Source organism: Tribolium castaneum, chromosome 5 (genome assembly GCF_031307605.1).
Source record: "Tribolium castaneum strain GA2 chromosome 5, icTriCast1.1, whole genome shotgun sequence".
In the NCBI taxonomy this organism is placed as follows: domain Eukaryota; kingdom Metazoa; phylum Arthropoda; class Insecta; order Coleoptera; family Tenebrionidae; genus Tribolium; species Tribolium castaneum.
In genome coordinates this window covers 8,067,320-8,083,318 of record NC_087398.1, presented here as the reverse complement: position 1 = coordinate 8,083,318, position 15,999 = coordinate 8,067,320, and the positions used below count along the sequence as shown (strand labels likewise).

Here is a 15,999-nt window from a genome sequence, read left to right as displayed (position 1 = left end):
ATATTTAAGGATTAATTAGTCTCTGGATCCCGGCTTGGAAACTGACAAGAGTTGGTCGTTGCAACTCATTGTCAGTTGAAACCATATTATACACTAGTCATAGAATAAGAGAGAGTAGTTCATAGTTTGTGTAAACATAGAATAAGAGAGAGTGGAGAGAGTGTAAACATTTCTTCTGTGTTATTAATTCGTTAATTTTGACATTTTCGGTGTTAACGACATTCGGGAACCTAGGAAACAGCTGATTGTGTTGTCAAATAGCTGTCAAACCGTTGGTCTTATTTATTTTTGAATCAAATTCTTGGCGATTTCGGGCCCAAATCGCGTAGTTAGTTGAAATGGGGCTTAATGACTTTGTAAATTACGTCGTGTACGACAACCCGGTGTCAAAAACTGTCAAGTCTTACGTTCTAGTGAGTCAATCATTGTTTGCAGTGCACGTTCTTTGAATTCGTTTGTAGCCCGATAAAATGCCGCTTCCCCCACAAACCGTCACAGTGATCCACGAGACGAAGCCGTTATGGAAACTGGCGTCTGAGAACGGCCCTTTTGTGCGCTTGGCGGGCTTGATGGGGGCCTCGGCCGTCGCTTTGGGGGCTTACGGGGCCCACAGGTCGTACCCGAAGGACAGGGCCGATGAGCTCAAACCCATCTTCGAAACGGGGAATAGATACCACTTTTTGCACACTTTGGCTTTGATGGGGGTACCGATGTGTAAAAACCCAAAATTGGTCAGTGGATTGGGAAACTGTGGGCTTTTATTAAATTGTTGGTTTTTCAGAGCGGGTCGTTGATAATTTTAGGCACAACGCTGTTTTCAGGAGCTTGCTATTACCACGCTTTCACAGGGGATAACAAATTTGGGAGACTTGCACCCGTGGGGGGAACTATCCTAATTGTGGGGTGGTTGACAATGATCCTGTAATTTTTCTATTCTGTGTATATCCTAGTCATAATTAAAATTTAGGTAATTATTTTGTTTACGTGTGAAGTATTACATTTTGGGTTGGGCGTAATTTTAAAGTCATTGAAATGTCCCAATATATAGTAGTTTAGCTAATTGTAATAAATGTCACTCATAAAAGACTAAGAAAAAAACTCAAACAGTGAACACATTGATTATTTAAGCCATTAGTGTACAAATTAGACGTTTGATTCCCTCATAGCCTGTGATTTATTTTAATTGTATTGAGTGTAATACACTTTGGGATGTTGGTATTTTGCGTATTTCTTGTGCTCTCCCCAAGTGCAGGTAATGAAAGGCGGTTGCGGTTATGTATACAAATTTTATTGAAACATATTTGTAAATTAAAACTACCTTTTGTTAATAACTGATCACTTCAAGAGTGAGAACGGTAAACTATACATTTGGCAAATAGACCTTAATTAGTACTTCAACTGTTCGTTGTGACACCTTAGAACTACACTCGTGTTCATTGCACACTCAGTCGTTGCCCCCTGTTCTTGAAGAGAAAAACGAAACAAAGAAAAAAACACCAAGCACACTTCACTAACTATAGGTGCCTAAGTAAAATAATCACTCAGAATTCTAAACCAACTAAACTTAAAATATCGATTAAATATAACAAAAACACATTACCAAAGTAAACAACTTTTTTAATATCACGAAAGAAACAGCAATAAGATATAAATAACTGAATCATGTAGCTTGGGCACCTTGACCCGCGATGGGGGCTGCATCTCATGAAATATAATATCAAGTATTCGAACTTTGTTGACTATTTTTCATTTTTAATATAAAATACACTAGAGTAGAGTTCACGAGTTTATCAAACACCTCTTACAGTTTTTATGATAAATAGAAGGAATGCTGTCCTTCAGAGGCAGCCAAGTGAAGTTTCATCCGCATCACTTCAATGCTTGTATAGTCAGGTAATTTGAGGTAGTTAACACAAGTCATCACAGACGGGAGAAAATCATCAGGGTTCATGTTGGGTTCCAAAGTTTTCCGGACCACAGTCAGCGGTGGCGACAGTGCCTTAAACCCTGAAACGGCAATCAAAACACGAAACTCTAACAAACCATTCTTACCTCCGACCGGTAGACGCGGACTTCCGGTCAAAAACTGCACAAACATCCTCTGCTCCTCGCGGTCGTATGAACTCAATACTTCAAACAGGAACCTGATCGCTCTGGAATCGGGTGTGTACCCGTGATCCGGTTTGCAACACTCCATCAACGTCTTGATGTCCCAACCGGCGATCGAATCGCGCGGACTGCCGCAGAACACCGCCTCCAGTTCTTCAGGTTGGAACACACGCAGGTTTTGCAACGGAAATACGGACTCGAATCCTTCGCGCAATGACTCCATCTGCCGGTTAACGCCCTCAACCAGCATCCAGTGTGTCACCAGTTTTATGTAAAGGTGCAAATTGTGGATCGTGACGTGAGTGGACTTCCCGTTCTTTATCAACTCCACGTTGTGCCCGGGAAGAACGAAGTCTAGGCCGAGCTCGCTGATCGGGCAGCCGTCAAACTCCAGCTTCTCGACCTGTCATTGAGAGTAAATTTTAAGAACATATTTAAATAAATCGTGGATTGGCTGTTTGAGAATTAAAAATATAACGAGATTTCGCCAAAACATTCAGTTGTTAGGGTTTGTAACCACATTTGAGAATTTTTTTCAAACTTTCCAAACTCAAGTCAATGATTAAAAAACCCCTCGACAGAGGCAGAAACTAAACTGAAAAAATCATACCTCTTCCTCCTTTTGTTCCGGTGTCAAGTTGGGGTCTTGCAATATGGCATCCCGTTGTCTCACGACGGCGTGCATCTTCTTCAAATTCTTGTAAATCTCGGGTGCTACATACTTAAGATCGGCAAGGATCAAGCAATGCTCTTGTCCCAACAGCCAGCGATAAAACGACAACGAAAACGGAAGATCCAACTGAAAAACCCGAATTAAAACTGAAACAAATCCACTCAAATCAATACCATTCTCGAATCCATAACCGCCTTGGCCATGAACTTGCCCAAAAACCGAAACTTGCTCTTAACTTTCGTAATCTGTCCAACTTTTGCGCCTCTCGGCAACGGCGACGGGAACAAACCGGCTGGACAATTCACGTACTCGCTGCTATGCGAATCGGGTGCATTCCACAATTCCAAATTACTCTTTTGCAATTCTTTCGATACAAGAGCATAGAACTCCAACGTGGGTCCTAATCCCGTACCGACTTCGTTCTCGTATTGCACTTCCAGGAGTGCTTTCGACGACGCCAAGTCTTGCATCACTTGTTCGGCCTGTTTCAAAATATCAATTCGAGAAATGGTGCGTTTTCTTCGATCCAGTCGTGGAGTGACGCGTTCTTGCGAGTCACTAGAACTCAATTCTGGTGACATGTCCAGGAGGCGCTGTAGGGCCCGGTCTCGGTCGAATGAAGTAGCGTAGAATAGTAGTTGACGTGTTTCAAACGGGAACAGGAAAGGACAGACTGAGGCGATCTGTTGAAGCCAGTTAGGGAGGTTACCGGTCATTATGACTAAGGGGTCTTGAAGCTGGCGGCTGGCTTTTGCCGCTATTTTACTATTGAGAAATTCCGACGGTGAAACGATTGGTCTGTATTCTATGGCGGGGTACAGAGTGCTCCAGTAGAGGTTGAGAGCGTTCAAGATACGCAAAAGACACAACACTTCCAACGAGGCGTCTTGAATTGTCACCGAATCGGGCAATTGAGTCGTTAAAAACGGCGACAAAGGCGAGTGAACGAGAGGTGTTATTCCTTCTAAAGGTTGAAACAACGCAATTTCAAACACAAATCGCACATATTGCACTTACCGTTCCATAAGTCGTCTCCTTTACGCCGAGAAGTGCTCTTACTTGACGACCCCTTCCCTTTCCTGCTCGAGTGACTCGAAGACGTTCCACTCGATGAACTAGGTTTGCCAGACGATGAACCATCTTCCTTCAATGGTCGATAATAAATTACGTGTGTTTGGACCCAAATACCAACGTTCCCTATGACAAAATTGTAATTTCTCTCTTAAAATAACTTCAAACAAACGAACCTAAAGGAGTTTCGTTATCTGTATCCGTCTCACTTTGGTCATTGCCATTATTACTAAACTGTCGTACAGCCTGATACACCGTCATATTGTAAGGTAAAACATTGTTGCCTATCAAAAATTGTAACTTATGCCTAGCTCCAGACTGCGATATGACAACCCCCGCCAACGTATCGTCGATATCATCGTCGGAATCACCATCATCACTATCGGCACTGTCTTTATCACGCAAACGGCCGTACCCGCGAACGACCAAATACCGCTCGATCGCTTGCACCAAGGCAAGAGGATCGATTTTGACCGTACCACCCTTCCACTGCTTCAAATTGGTACAATCGGGGTGCCTTTGTAAATTGCACTGGAAAGAAAAGTATCAATCAAAATTCACGCTACAAATCGACCAACCTTTAACTGGTGTGTATTGAAAAACTTAAGAGCACTAGTTCCACCCCTCCCAGCGCCCGAACTCGCCGGCAAATCGTGAACTTTCACAGGAAACTGTTCCAACTGCGAGACGCAGCCGTTCAGTTTCGCCACAAGCGCACTCATCCAAGCCGAATTCAACTGTGTTATTTCAGTCACGTTCGCTTCCAAGGGACAACCAGCGAATACGTTCAGCATGATCCTCAGTCTCTGATCACGGTCAAACGGCCCCTCAACATCGGCCAAATACACCAACAGGGATTTAATCAGCCCCGAGTAATTCACTTCGAATGGAGACACATCCGAATCTATCAAAATCTCGCGCAACTCGCGCAAAGCCTCAGCACACCGAATCGTGGGCAACTTTTCAATCGCCGATTTCAATCTCGTGATAACGTTTGTAGCAGGATGATGGTCTTCTTCATTCGCTGAATAAGTTTCAATGAATTTCGAAGCTTGTTCGCGGACCCAAGTCCTTGTCTTCTCTCTATTCCCAGCGGTGATATGCGAGTTTGACGCCGATTTGGTCAGACTATTCAAGGCATCTTTGCTGTAATTACGATCGTGTGAGGAATTCATTGTTCTTCCCCATCTCGCCGGATTCAGGCTCTGTAGGAAACTAGTTTTTGAACTGGAGCCTGAATATCGAGGTCTTGACGAATTGCTGGGTGTTGACGTGCCCAAAGATGCAGCTTTTGTGAACAAATCTTGCATTAGGGATGGTGATATAGGGAGATCTTCGTGACGTGTCTTGGAACGACTCGACACTCCTGATCGTTTCGGTACCCGTTTACGTTTCAATACGTCACTTAATCGTACGTGTGAGGGACTAGGTGAACGAGTTTCAGATTCTTGAACACGTTGGGTGTCTGGAGTCGAAGTGTACATTGCTGAGGACAGGGGAGTGCCAATGTGGGAACTGGTCGCTGAACCGTTCGCGATATGGCTGGAGCTGCTCGAGGGTTGAGAAGTGCTAGGTTCGTTCAAAGTTGAGGAAAATGAAGCGGAGCTGTAGCTCGATTTTGGGGGGCTACCGCCTAATGGAATCTGAAATAACAAAAATCGTGGAAATCAAATTACAAAACAAACAAAAAACGTACCTCAGGGTCCGCAAGTCGGTTAATCTGGTGTATGACGCCCTCTCGCCTAAAGTGCACCCCGAACTCTTCAGGTAACTTATTCATAAGAATTTCAGCCATTTGCAAGGCACCAACAACGATTCTTAAATCACTAGACGCCATCATACCGGCGATATGACTACTCACGACTTGGTTTTTCAAAACGTCTTTCAACAGTTCGGGACTGGCATAATACACCATCCTCAATAAGGCTTTCAAACACTTACATCTAACCGCCGGTCCGGCACTCGACGAGTACACTTCGTACAATACGGAGAACAACGAACGAATAAACGCGGCTGCAAGGCCGCGCTCCTCGCGAAGGCACGCAACGCGAGCATCACGACTTGCTGAATTCGGGCGACTTCCCGAATGCGATGATTCAGACCCACTTGACTGGGCACTAGTTGGTGTGAACCGACGTTGAACCGGTCTTGAAGTACCCGTATCTTCGTTGATTTGTTGCATGGAATGAAAATCAATCGTATAAATGCGCCCCAAAGTGTTCAAACTGACTTCATCGTCGCCGTTAAGATGCGCTGCCTCAATTATACGACTATCGACAGCACCATAAGCGTGCCACAACCCACGATCATCCCTCCATTGCCACACCGGTTGGTCCTTCGCCACGTTCGAGGGCCGTTCAAGTAAGGCATCTACAGCGAAAATACCATCAGATGGCAGTTTAGGCATCAGTTCGCCAATAAGAGCCGTGATTTCGAACTGTTCCTGCGGTTGCCTTGGTATTAGCTCCACTTCATCCTGGTTAACTTCCGCAGATCCGGTCAGTAAATACAGCAAAGTTTCGGCTATGTTTTGTTTGAGGAGAGTTAAAGCTAGATCGGGACAATTGGCACACATGACTGATAGCATTCTTAAAACTGTGATGAATGTTCCGGTGCTTATTACAGGTGGGGTCACAACTAGAAGTTGTTGTAAGTTGGTTAGAAGTTCAGTACTGGCAATTTCTTGGAGACGTGCTGGTTCTAATTGAAAACTATCGACCAAACGCGAAAATGCCAAGCAAACGCTTTCGACACATTTTTTATCTTGTTGGGTTAAACGGCTTGCTAACAAGGGCAATGATTCTTGTACGTATTGGAATTCTTCCGATGTCAGGTTTAGGCAACAGTTTGCCGTGATTGAAAGGGCGTTGCGTTGGGCGTTTATGGAAAAGAAATCCAAGTACATCAAGCACGCAGAAACGCCCCGCTAGAAAGAGAAAAAATACCTTTCAATGGTGTTTGCAATACTTGGCTAAGGTGGTAAATGTTGAAAAAAGTATTGTTGTAATAATATTATATCACGAATAACTTATCCGAAGATAGTAAAACCTAGTAAAAGCCATCCTTAATGTGAGCATCTTTTTGTAAAGTGTACAATATTAAAGTTTTTAATTAGACAAATAGAAAATATTATTTCTCTTTCTTAATTCTCTCTAATTCTTCAAATAGTTAATTATAAAATAGTAATTCTTCCCTACTAGTGGTCGGGTCACTCACCGCTTGTAAAATCGCTTTAGAATGACGACGAGACAGCATATCAAGCGCAGTAAGCGACTGTTCTGCAACATCCATACACTGTATAACTTGTAGTTTCTCGAGAAAAACAGGAACAGCATCTACGACAATCGCAGATGATCTTGGAAGAGCTTCCATCATGTAGGTCAAAGCACGACAAGCATGATTCATCTGTTAAAAAAATCACATTAAATTCATTCCTCCAAACAATTAAATAAAAGATGTATACAATAGTATACACAACCAGTTAAAGCTCAAAAACTGGCTGCACCTGATATGTAATATTACTCTAAGGTTCGCACCTAACATGGCACAATTTTTGTACCACTTAAATAGTTGCAAACCTCTCGCCGAGAACCACGACTTACAATATCAAAATTATGCTCCATTCCCAGCAGAGTGATCAATGCTTGTACTACTGGCTTGACAGGAAAGCCGGTAAGAATCTCCTCGTTACCCATCACCAACACTTGGCACATCTCTATGACAGCTTGTAGCTGTTGGCCTTCGTCACCTGTAGCTTGTAGACCTGGTAAAAGTGCTTGTGCTCTAGCGACAGCTGAAAAAAATTATCAATAATCATCAAAATCCCTGATCATTGTTTCAAACGTACAGCTGTTGGATCCCATACTCCTGTGCAACAAATGCTGCATTCGAGGGCCTAATGCGCCAAACAAATGCGGAGGAAGTCCTCTCGCCTCCAAGAGAGCTTGCAGACGCCCCACTTCGCTGTCCTCGCTTTCGGAGTCGGCCCCAGGTCCGGAAGGGCCCCCGCTGGAAGGCATCGCCTGTGTGGCCTCCTGTGGAGACGGTGGCTCTTCCGAAGCTAAAGACAATGCGTGATGTTTTTTGTACGGTGTTTGAGAGAGTTGTTACCTGACAGGCCATTGTTGGGCATATCTGGTTGATCGGCGGCCATGGCTGCGGCAGCGTGAGTGGCAGGGGCTGTAAGGAGAGCCGGAGCGGCCGCCCCCACCTTATGCTGCCTCGCTGCTCGTCTCGAGCTGCTGCCGCTGCCACTTGCGCCGCTCGAGCTTGCACAGGAACCCGTTGTTGAGCTGTGCGCTGAAATAAAGATACATATCAATTGACTGACTCATACATGCAATAACTAACACACAACTTTCCACATTCAATACGCCGACGAATTTGTAAAGATGCCCGTTCTCATAATACCGCATTTCTATAACGACGAGCTAAATATAATTTAATAGAGAGCTGAGTTTGTGTATTGTGATGGGAAAAATTTGCTCTACTAACGTGAAATTATGACAGCTGTCGGCTCAAAGATTGATAGATACACTCTGTAACGCAACGCGACATATGGTTTGCATTTCTTTAGTTTATTGCGAGTTGTAAAAAATGTTTGTGCAAATATTGTAACTACTATGTTTTGTGCATATTTTAAAACATCCAGAAAAACAAATCACACAGATTGCTCCCACACAATCACACTTTTACTAATCTTCATGTTAATACTGTAATTGGCAAGGATGTCTTGCATTTTCTTTTTCAAAGTTCTGGTGTTACGAATGTAAAGTTTACCTTAAATCTTTACACCTGACCGATGATAAATATATATAAAAAATCGATAGTGTTGTGAAAATAATAATTTAAGAGCACTATTTTCCACCAGTTTTAAACAAACAGAAAATTTCTATTCAATTCCTGGAGTCCACAAAAACACTACCCTATTGTTATTTGTCAAGTTAGCGATTATATCTTACAACAAAGAATATGTAAATTCTTTCCAAAAGTAGTAATAAGTGCGAGTTTTTACAGTTTTTAACATACGTTAAAAAATTCCAACCATTTTTTTTCTTAACCACAATAATCATTTTCCTATGTTGCCTTGTGATGATAAGGGTTATTAATAAGTTAAAACCGACACTCCATAAAAACAACAGGAATTCTGACTGAGTAAAATTTCTACTAAATCACAATTAATTTTAAAAAAATGCGCCGTAAAATAGTCGTTCTTTAATTGGGAAACAAAAAACGGATTAAAAACAGATTCACAATTAATTACTAAAATTGTATACTTTTATGAATCAGCAACCTTGTATTTTGTCGGTTGTTGAAGATAAAACCAAACCTAAGATAATCATTTTAAGCCTAATGAGACATTTCTAGATCAGTTACAGCTCTCAAATTTACAAAAACTTACTTAAAACCTCAATATTATCCACAACACCTTGATATACTAAACTACAAACAAAATGCTAGTTATCTTTGAATTAACCCCCACCACGTACACCATTACAAATTTTGTAATATTATTCCAAACAGATTAACGCCGGGGGAATTAGCGTCGTTAAATACACATTATTTGCAAAAACCAATCTTGATTAGTGTACATTTAGCTACAAAATATCTTTGTACTGTGTGTAGTGAACTTACATGCAATATCAAATAAATTATTTCTGTCAATTTAAATTTGTAAACACGACTTGCAGATAGACTTAAAAAACAATATTTATAACATCACTATCTGAAGCGACTAGAAATTTTTCCTGCACGATAACTGCTACTAGAACAAATGGAGAACATACAACCAATAACCTTATCTATTCATTACACAGGAAAATTATTAATTATTATTCTTTTAAAAGTGATTGAGCAAAAATCGCTTGGAATGAATAATAATAGATTACTTCGAGTTAAATTATTTTATCTGTCAGAATATTATCTTTGAAATTTTATGGAGGTATTGGGTTGATAAGAAATAGACCTGTTCAGAAAATAAATATTGCATTAGTTGTGGACAAAGGAAAAAAGTCGCAGTGCGTAGTTTGAGTATTATTTGTTAATGATCGATGTTTTGAAATCCCTATTTAATTAATCTATTACAGCGATAAAGTTTTATAAACATTTTTTGTGGAATAGCACCAAACAAATCGTGTTTTTAGTTCAAATGTAACGTATATAACATAAAATTGTTTCATGTTTCGTACAAATACCTACCTCAATATTTCGTTGGTCTTAGTTTATTGATAAAATACCCTATACCAACTTTTCCATGCCGTTTCCGGCAAGGAAACAGATACACAAACGAAAAAAATGTGTCGTTACTGATCTCCACTCGACACTTTTACATTATCACAATTTGAAAATGATAAGACTCAATCTTGCGCAGTTATTTTTGGTTAAATTCCTTCATTATTTTCGATTATTATTTATGTATGTGTGTAAAAATATTCGCGGCATTTACATATCAAATTTTTTATTTCGGGTAATAAAAATAATTCGTCGTCGACGTCACACTTAAAAAAATACTAAATACCTTTGCTATTTCGTGTGCTACGCCTCAGCACTGCTCCGCTTCGCGTGAGGCGAGAGGGCTCCTGCTCCTCACGAGTATTAGGCTGACTGCTGGTCGCCCCCAGTGCTACAAGTTCACGTTTTACTCGTCCGGATGGTGACTTTCTTGATTGATGGCTGGTTTGAGAGCTCTGGTCGGTAAAGCTACGACTTCGGAGAGGATATTTATGCACGCTGTTCTCACTACTCAGGCTCTCCTCCGATTCGTATTTCTTGTGGTTCAGACCTATGTCACTTCTGCTGCTATAGCGTTCTGAACGTCTATGGTTGTTTCTCTGTCTTGGAGAATCCTTGATTTCCACCTTACACCTAAAACAGACCGAGCAAATAATTTCCACGAAAACATACGAAATAAGTCGAAAAGTAAATGTACTGAAGAAAAAATAATCAGCAAGCCTTGTCACATTCTTTAGATGTACGAACAGGAATAATGAAACTGACATCAAATATTTCAAAATAATTTTAGTATGTAAAGTTTCTTTCAAAATACACGATTTGGTTTATGTATTTTGGGTCAAAAAAAAATTTTTTTTCGTTGTGAATTAACAGTTGGAGAGCATAATCATTTAAATTGAAATAATTCATTGGGTTATAGGCGATAACGTAAAATACTGTTGACAGCTCATGTACAACAACTGGTGAATAATTTTTAAAGTTTTTCTAGTTTAGAAAATTCAAATTGCTAAGTAAATTGATTAGTAACATTGCTTTTTATCTTTCGTGTCCAGTTCGTTATTGCAAACATGTAAATGTTGCTCTTATTTCTTACTTCGTGTTAAACAAGACCAATACTTTCCACTGTTTAATTTTGCTATTGTTAAAGTCTTTAATAATTGGAACTGAATATTTTTTTTAGTTATTTTCATCTACAAGAATTTTTTGTCCCGTCCGTCATGTGTAAAAAAAGTAAATTAATTAGAAGTCGTTACACATTGCCTTGTTCTTCGCTTCTGTGGTTTCAAAGTTTCAACAAGTTCTACATTTTACTTCAAAAATGATGGAATTGTTGGAATTAGTGCCTTTTAAATTAACAGAATTATTATTCAACGATAAACGTGAGGTTTTTTTTTGTCTCCCGTCCGACATCAATTTGTATTTTTTTTTCCTGTTCGTATTTCAAATTTTACAAATGTGGCTCCAGTTGCTTAACTAGTACAAATAAAATTGATAAAATCAAAATCTCCTAACTGATAATTACCCAAGTATTAAATGTAAATTTTGAAGGTTTCCAAATATTGACATTTGTGTTTCTTTAATGCCATACAAAAATAACCCATGTTACATCATAAATTATCTACAGTTTTAGTTAAAATGAAAAATAAAACCTCAAATCCTGAGTTTCACTTGCAGTAATGTAAAAAATTCTAAACTGTGGTAGAAAGCAGACCACAATGAAGATAATTGTTGGTAGAATAAGTAACGTGTTTAGAGCTAATTAAATGATTTATTATGCTGTCATTACATTTCACTAAATACGAAATCTCTATTCTAGAGATTAAACGATTGTTAATTTTTCAATTTGTTTTGTTTGAAATAAGTGAAATAATTAAAACCGAGCAAAATTCAAACACATAAAAAATTAGATAATCACTGTTTTGCTCTAGTAATCACGTTCCCATCGCTGCTATAACCGTCCTAGACCTAAGGATGGCCATAACGGACCATAAATCAAAATTTTTATCTTTCAAAATCAGCATATTCGCAACTGTCTTAGTTTTTATATTAAAATAAAAAAAAATGAAGACAACTAATCACGAATTCAATGACTTGCATTTTTATTGCGCAATAGATTCATCGAATAAAATTTTGTTTTCATGTTCAAATTACCAGAATTCAGAACAAGACACACACATACCTAATCCTATGTTTTTCTAACCTATGTGAAGAACCGGATTTCTCGCCGCGATGTTCCTTAGCCTCGGTTTTGTGTGTAGTCGGTGACTTGGAGTTTTTCCTGAATTTCTTTAACTTATGTTTCGAAGAAGAGGAAGATTTCGAAGTGCTCGCTTTGGAATTGAAACTATCTAACGAACTTGAAGAAGGTTCAGTGCTATGTTTCGAAGTAGTCGCAATATTGTTGTGTTTATGATTAATCTCGGTAGTGTTCTTGTTCCGCTTTTGCCTCGTAACTTCGGGTAGTTCTAGTTCAAAAATATCAGGATGAGATCTCGACGTCCTTGACGTTGAAGCAACGCCTTGCTTCTTTTTGATTTGCCTCGAAGTTGACGCGAATTCCTCCTGATTTTTTGATTTTGGGTGTTTGTTGTTAGCCAGACTTGTCTTTGCGGTGTCCACCTGCGACAGACGGGGGTTAGGTGCGCCGGGGCCACAGGGGCTGCTCACTTTATGTCTAGAGTCGTCTTCCTGGGGGCAAAGGCGCTTGGCCTCGGCACGTGGCTGCGGGGGCAGCACACGCTTGCGGCGGCTTGTGCTGGCAGCAGCGTTTGCGTTAGCTGGATCTGCCATAGACGAAGCGTTCCAGACACCTCCACTTACCAGCGACACTCATTCCCTTGTGATTCAGCGTGCTCGGGTTTTGCTATGTTCGGGAACTGAAATACATGAAAAATTGCCAGAGTGCTTGTCAAGTCAAACATTTGCCCTGAGTCATGGGCAAATAAACAACTGGACGAAATGTCTGAACGAAAACACCCAGCGAAATTTTCCAGGGAGGATTGCACGGCGTTCGTTTGATTAACAACTTCTAAAAATAATCGCCTTAATTAGGCGAGTTGGGAGACAAGGCGATTTCGATTTCATGGACAAAGGCTCCATTACATGGGCACAAATATGACATTGGGTATCAAAATGCAATAAAACTATCGGCTGACTGTACAAGTACAGATGTTACCAAGAGCGAAAAACGCCAATCCTCGCTATTCTACACCACCTACCTATTATATACATCGTACGGCGACTCCTAAACTTACAAAAACTAATCAAAAATGTACAAATTTCGGGAGACACTGACAAGTTTGCAGCACGGCTGCCCTGCAACCATGTAACTAAAAAATCCCATTCACACAACTGAAAAATTCGCAGAACCAGTTCCGAGAACCAGTTAGACCCTTAAGCACACAAAGCAACTTTTGCACCCTGATTACGATTAACACAAAACTTACAATTAATGCGGCTAAACTGAGAAATTGTTCACAAAAATTTTACATCCATGGCGCACCATAATCGTCTGTTTTATTGTGATAAGCGAGTTTTACAATAATAAAAATGAACGCAGCGACATCTGACAAGCCGACACCCAACTACCGCAAAACCTGTAAGGGGAGAATGATAATTCCGAGACCTTTTTTCTTATTTATTAGTTTCTGCATCATTACACGTGCTAATTATTGCGAAAATTGCTCTTCTCAAGGGAAAAGTAACGATGGACAGGCAACACATGACGACAAGTGAAAGTTTTGAGGTTACAAATGATCGCACAAGTTTCTTACATAGTAAAACTTACCGAAGAGACGGAAACCAAAACGATCATAAACTGAGCTTGCGACGAAGATGTATCGTCATTATTTCTTCATTATGTTCACGAAAATTTTTCTGTCACTGGGAATCTTTTAACCTAAGAACCAAAGTTTTCAAATATGAAGTTGTTTTCCAAAGGTTTCTGGATCGTTTCATAGCAGGAGAAAGAAAACTTTGAGCGCAAACGTTTAGATGTCGCCACTTGGCAAAGAATAAAGCTCAATTTAAATTTTATTACAAAGAAAAAAAATTTAAAACAGCAATAACTAACTTCTAAAATTATTGGGAAACATCCTACAAAAATTTTGAAATAATAAAAAATTTTGGATTCAAACTTTTTTTGGTTTTTTAGAAATCTAAAGGTCGGTTTACAGAAAATTAAATTAAAATTTAACTACGAATTAAACTAATTTGACATTAATTAGTTAATCTCGAATTAAAATATGACTTCCATTAAAATATTCTGTAAACCAGTTGTAAAGGTCGGTTGATAAAAAGCGAAATTAAAAACTTAATTCAGGATTAAACTAATTCTAATTAAGTTAATTTAAAAATTACTTGCGTTTAAAACGTTCTGTAAATCAAACCTTACAGATTTAAAAAAACAATAAATATATTTTATTTTCATTTAAATTTGGGTGTAATTCACTTGTGAAAGTCGATCTTTAAATAATTGCGCCTGTTTAAAGACGTAAATCGTTTAAATAACGATTTATACTGACCAATTATCATCCAAATTACCTAGGGTGTGAACATAATTTAAATGATACGAGTTTAGCTATATCTATAGAAGAAAATTTTCTGAGATAAGAAGCTAATTCAACCTTCTTTCATCGAGAATTTCAAAATAATACATCGATTTTTTGAATGGCGAGGATTATCAATACTTTTCTGCAATTGGAAGCGAGAAAACTTTGTGTATAGTATTCGGTGTTTTACTAAACGTTGAAAAAACTATGGACGAAATCAAAAACTAAGATATAATCGACTTTTTGCCTCGTATACTCAAAATAAATCATAGCAACCTTAAAAAATAGCCGAAAGCTAGATTCTCTGTTTTCGATGTAAGCTTTCGATCAACTTTATAATTTTTATCACAATTTAGACACAGTTTGGGTACCTAGACGTCAAAATTTAATGAAAGCTAACATAAAATCAAAAAATCATAAATTTAAGATTCAAAAAAATTACGCTTTTTGCCTTTTTAGCATCTAGCATTTATGTACTGAAATTGTTGAAAAAGTGGTAAAATTCGTAAATTACTCAACGTAAAATTATAGGCTCAGAAAAAAATGCGACCGTTTGAAATGCTCGACGACAAGTAATTGTTGGGATATTGATCTAAATTTTTGCCAAACAACAATTTTTCGTGTAAGATGGTCTGAAATTAAGTAAAATCATCTAAAAAAATGGTCTAAGAAAATATACAGAAAAATAAATTTTTAATAATATTTTTTCATATTAAAATGTCAATTATTATGGTTTTTCTAAATGAAATTATGAGTAGGTATAACTGCAACAGATTCAAGGTTTTGTCTTCTAATAGAAAATGCAAAGCAAGTTCTAAGAGTTTTGCAATTTATTTATTTATTTATTTAAGACGGAATAATCGAAAACTTATTATTGCTGAATTTTTTTTATATTTTAATTTTGAACTAGGATTAGTACTTTTTTTTTAAATAATCAAATGTTAAATTTTTTGTCCTTGATGGGCTTTTAAGTTTCAAACATCTCTACTTTATAATTTTTTATCACAATTTAAACACAATTTGGGAACTGGTCATATTTTAATTAAATCGAACATAAAATCAACAAACCATAAAAATTATTCTATATGATACTTTTTGTCATTTGCATTTCTAGAATTTAAAAAATTTTAGAAAAGTGCATATCTTTTAAATTATAAGACAAATTTTTTTAATTTTTTATTTTAAATCCTAACTGAAGCTAAGAGTTGTTATAACTAAAACAGATTCTGAGTTTTTGACTTTCAATAGATAATAATGCCAAGCAAGTTATCACTAATAATCGAAGAATTATAAATATTATTAATTGAATAAAGTGAAATTTTTTTTTTCTCTTCCTTATTAAATTATTGCCCTCCGTTTCGCGTC

General features: G+C 38.4%; 2 protein-coding genes across 7 annotated transcripts; one reads left to right on the top strand and one right to left on the bottom strand.

Annotated features, from left to right (window-relative positions):
• Positions 1-223: 223 nt before the first annotated feature.
• Positions 224-1,218, top strand: LOC661662 (transmembrane protein 256 homolog). The gene is made up of 3 exons (XM_967811.5): positions 224-413; positions 462-731; positions 782-1,218. Exons 1-3 carry the CDS (start codon positions 339-341, stop codon positions 923-925), a joined length of 489 nt encoding a protein of 162 aa, XP_972904.2. The 5' UTR covers positions 224-338; the 3' UTR covers positions 926-1,218.
• Positions 1,219-1,600: 382 nt separating this feature from the next.
• Positions 1,601-14,031, bottom strand: ctrip (circadian trip). 6 transcript variants are annotated; one of them, XM_008202259.3, is made up of 16 exons: positions 13,872-14,031; positions 12,752-12,960; positions 12,264-12,703; positions 10,371-10,717; positions 7,964-8,152; positions 7,701-7,913; positions 7,456-7,646; positions 7,070-7,258; positions 5,550-6,779; positions 4,432-5,496; positions 4,030-4,384; positions 3,800-3,979; positions 2,956-3,746; positions 2,720-2,908; positions 2,053-2,512; positions 1,601-2,007 (listed from the first exon to the last, which is right to left on the bottom strand). In XM_008202259.3, the coding sequence occupies exons 2-16, from the start codon at positions 12,872-12,874 to the stop codon at positions 1,811-1,813; spliced, it is 6,159 nt and encodes a 2,052-aa protein (XP_008200481.2). In that variant the 5' UTR covers positions 12,875-12,960; positions 13,872-14,031; the 3' UTR covers positions 1,601-1,810. The 6 variants fall into 6 exon arrangements, with proteins under 6 accessions (XP_008200481.2, XP_008200479.2, XP_008200482.2 ...); XM_008202257.3 differs by lacking the exon at positions 13,872-14,031 and adding an exon at positions 13,531-13,680; XM_008202260.3 differs by lacking the exon at positions 13,872-14,031 and adding an exon at positions 13,531-13,680 and having other exon boundaries at positions 12,285-12,703.
• Between the last annotated feature and the right edge of the window lie 1,968 nt (positions 14,032-15,999).

Coding starts and splice junctions, on each gene's coding strand:
- LOC661662 (XM_967811.5), top strand. CDS start 339: ATGGGGCTTAATGACTTTGTAAATTACGTCGTGTACGACAACCCGGTG. Junction 414..461: donor CTGTCAAGTCTTACGTTCTA/GTGAGTCAATCA, acceptor ATTCGTTTGTAG/CCCGATAAAATGCCGCTTCC. Junction 732..781: donor TGTGTAAAAACCCAAAATTG/GTCAGTGGATTG, acceptor TTGGTTTTTCAG/AGCGGGTCGTTGATAATTTT.
- ctrip (XM_008202259.3), bottom strand. CDS start 12,874: ATGGCAGATCCAGCTAACGCAAACGCTGCTGCCAGCACAAGCCGCCGC. Junction 7,914..7,963: donor GCCCAACAATGGCCTGTCAG/GTAACAACTCTC, acceptor CATTGTCTTTAG/CTTCGGAAGAGCCACCGTCT. Junction 4,385..4,431: donor TCAATACACACCAGTTAAAG/GTTGGTCGATTT, acceptor TTTTCTTTCCAG/TGCAATTTACAAAGGCACCC.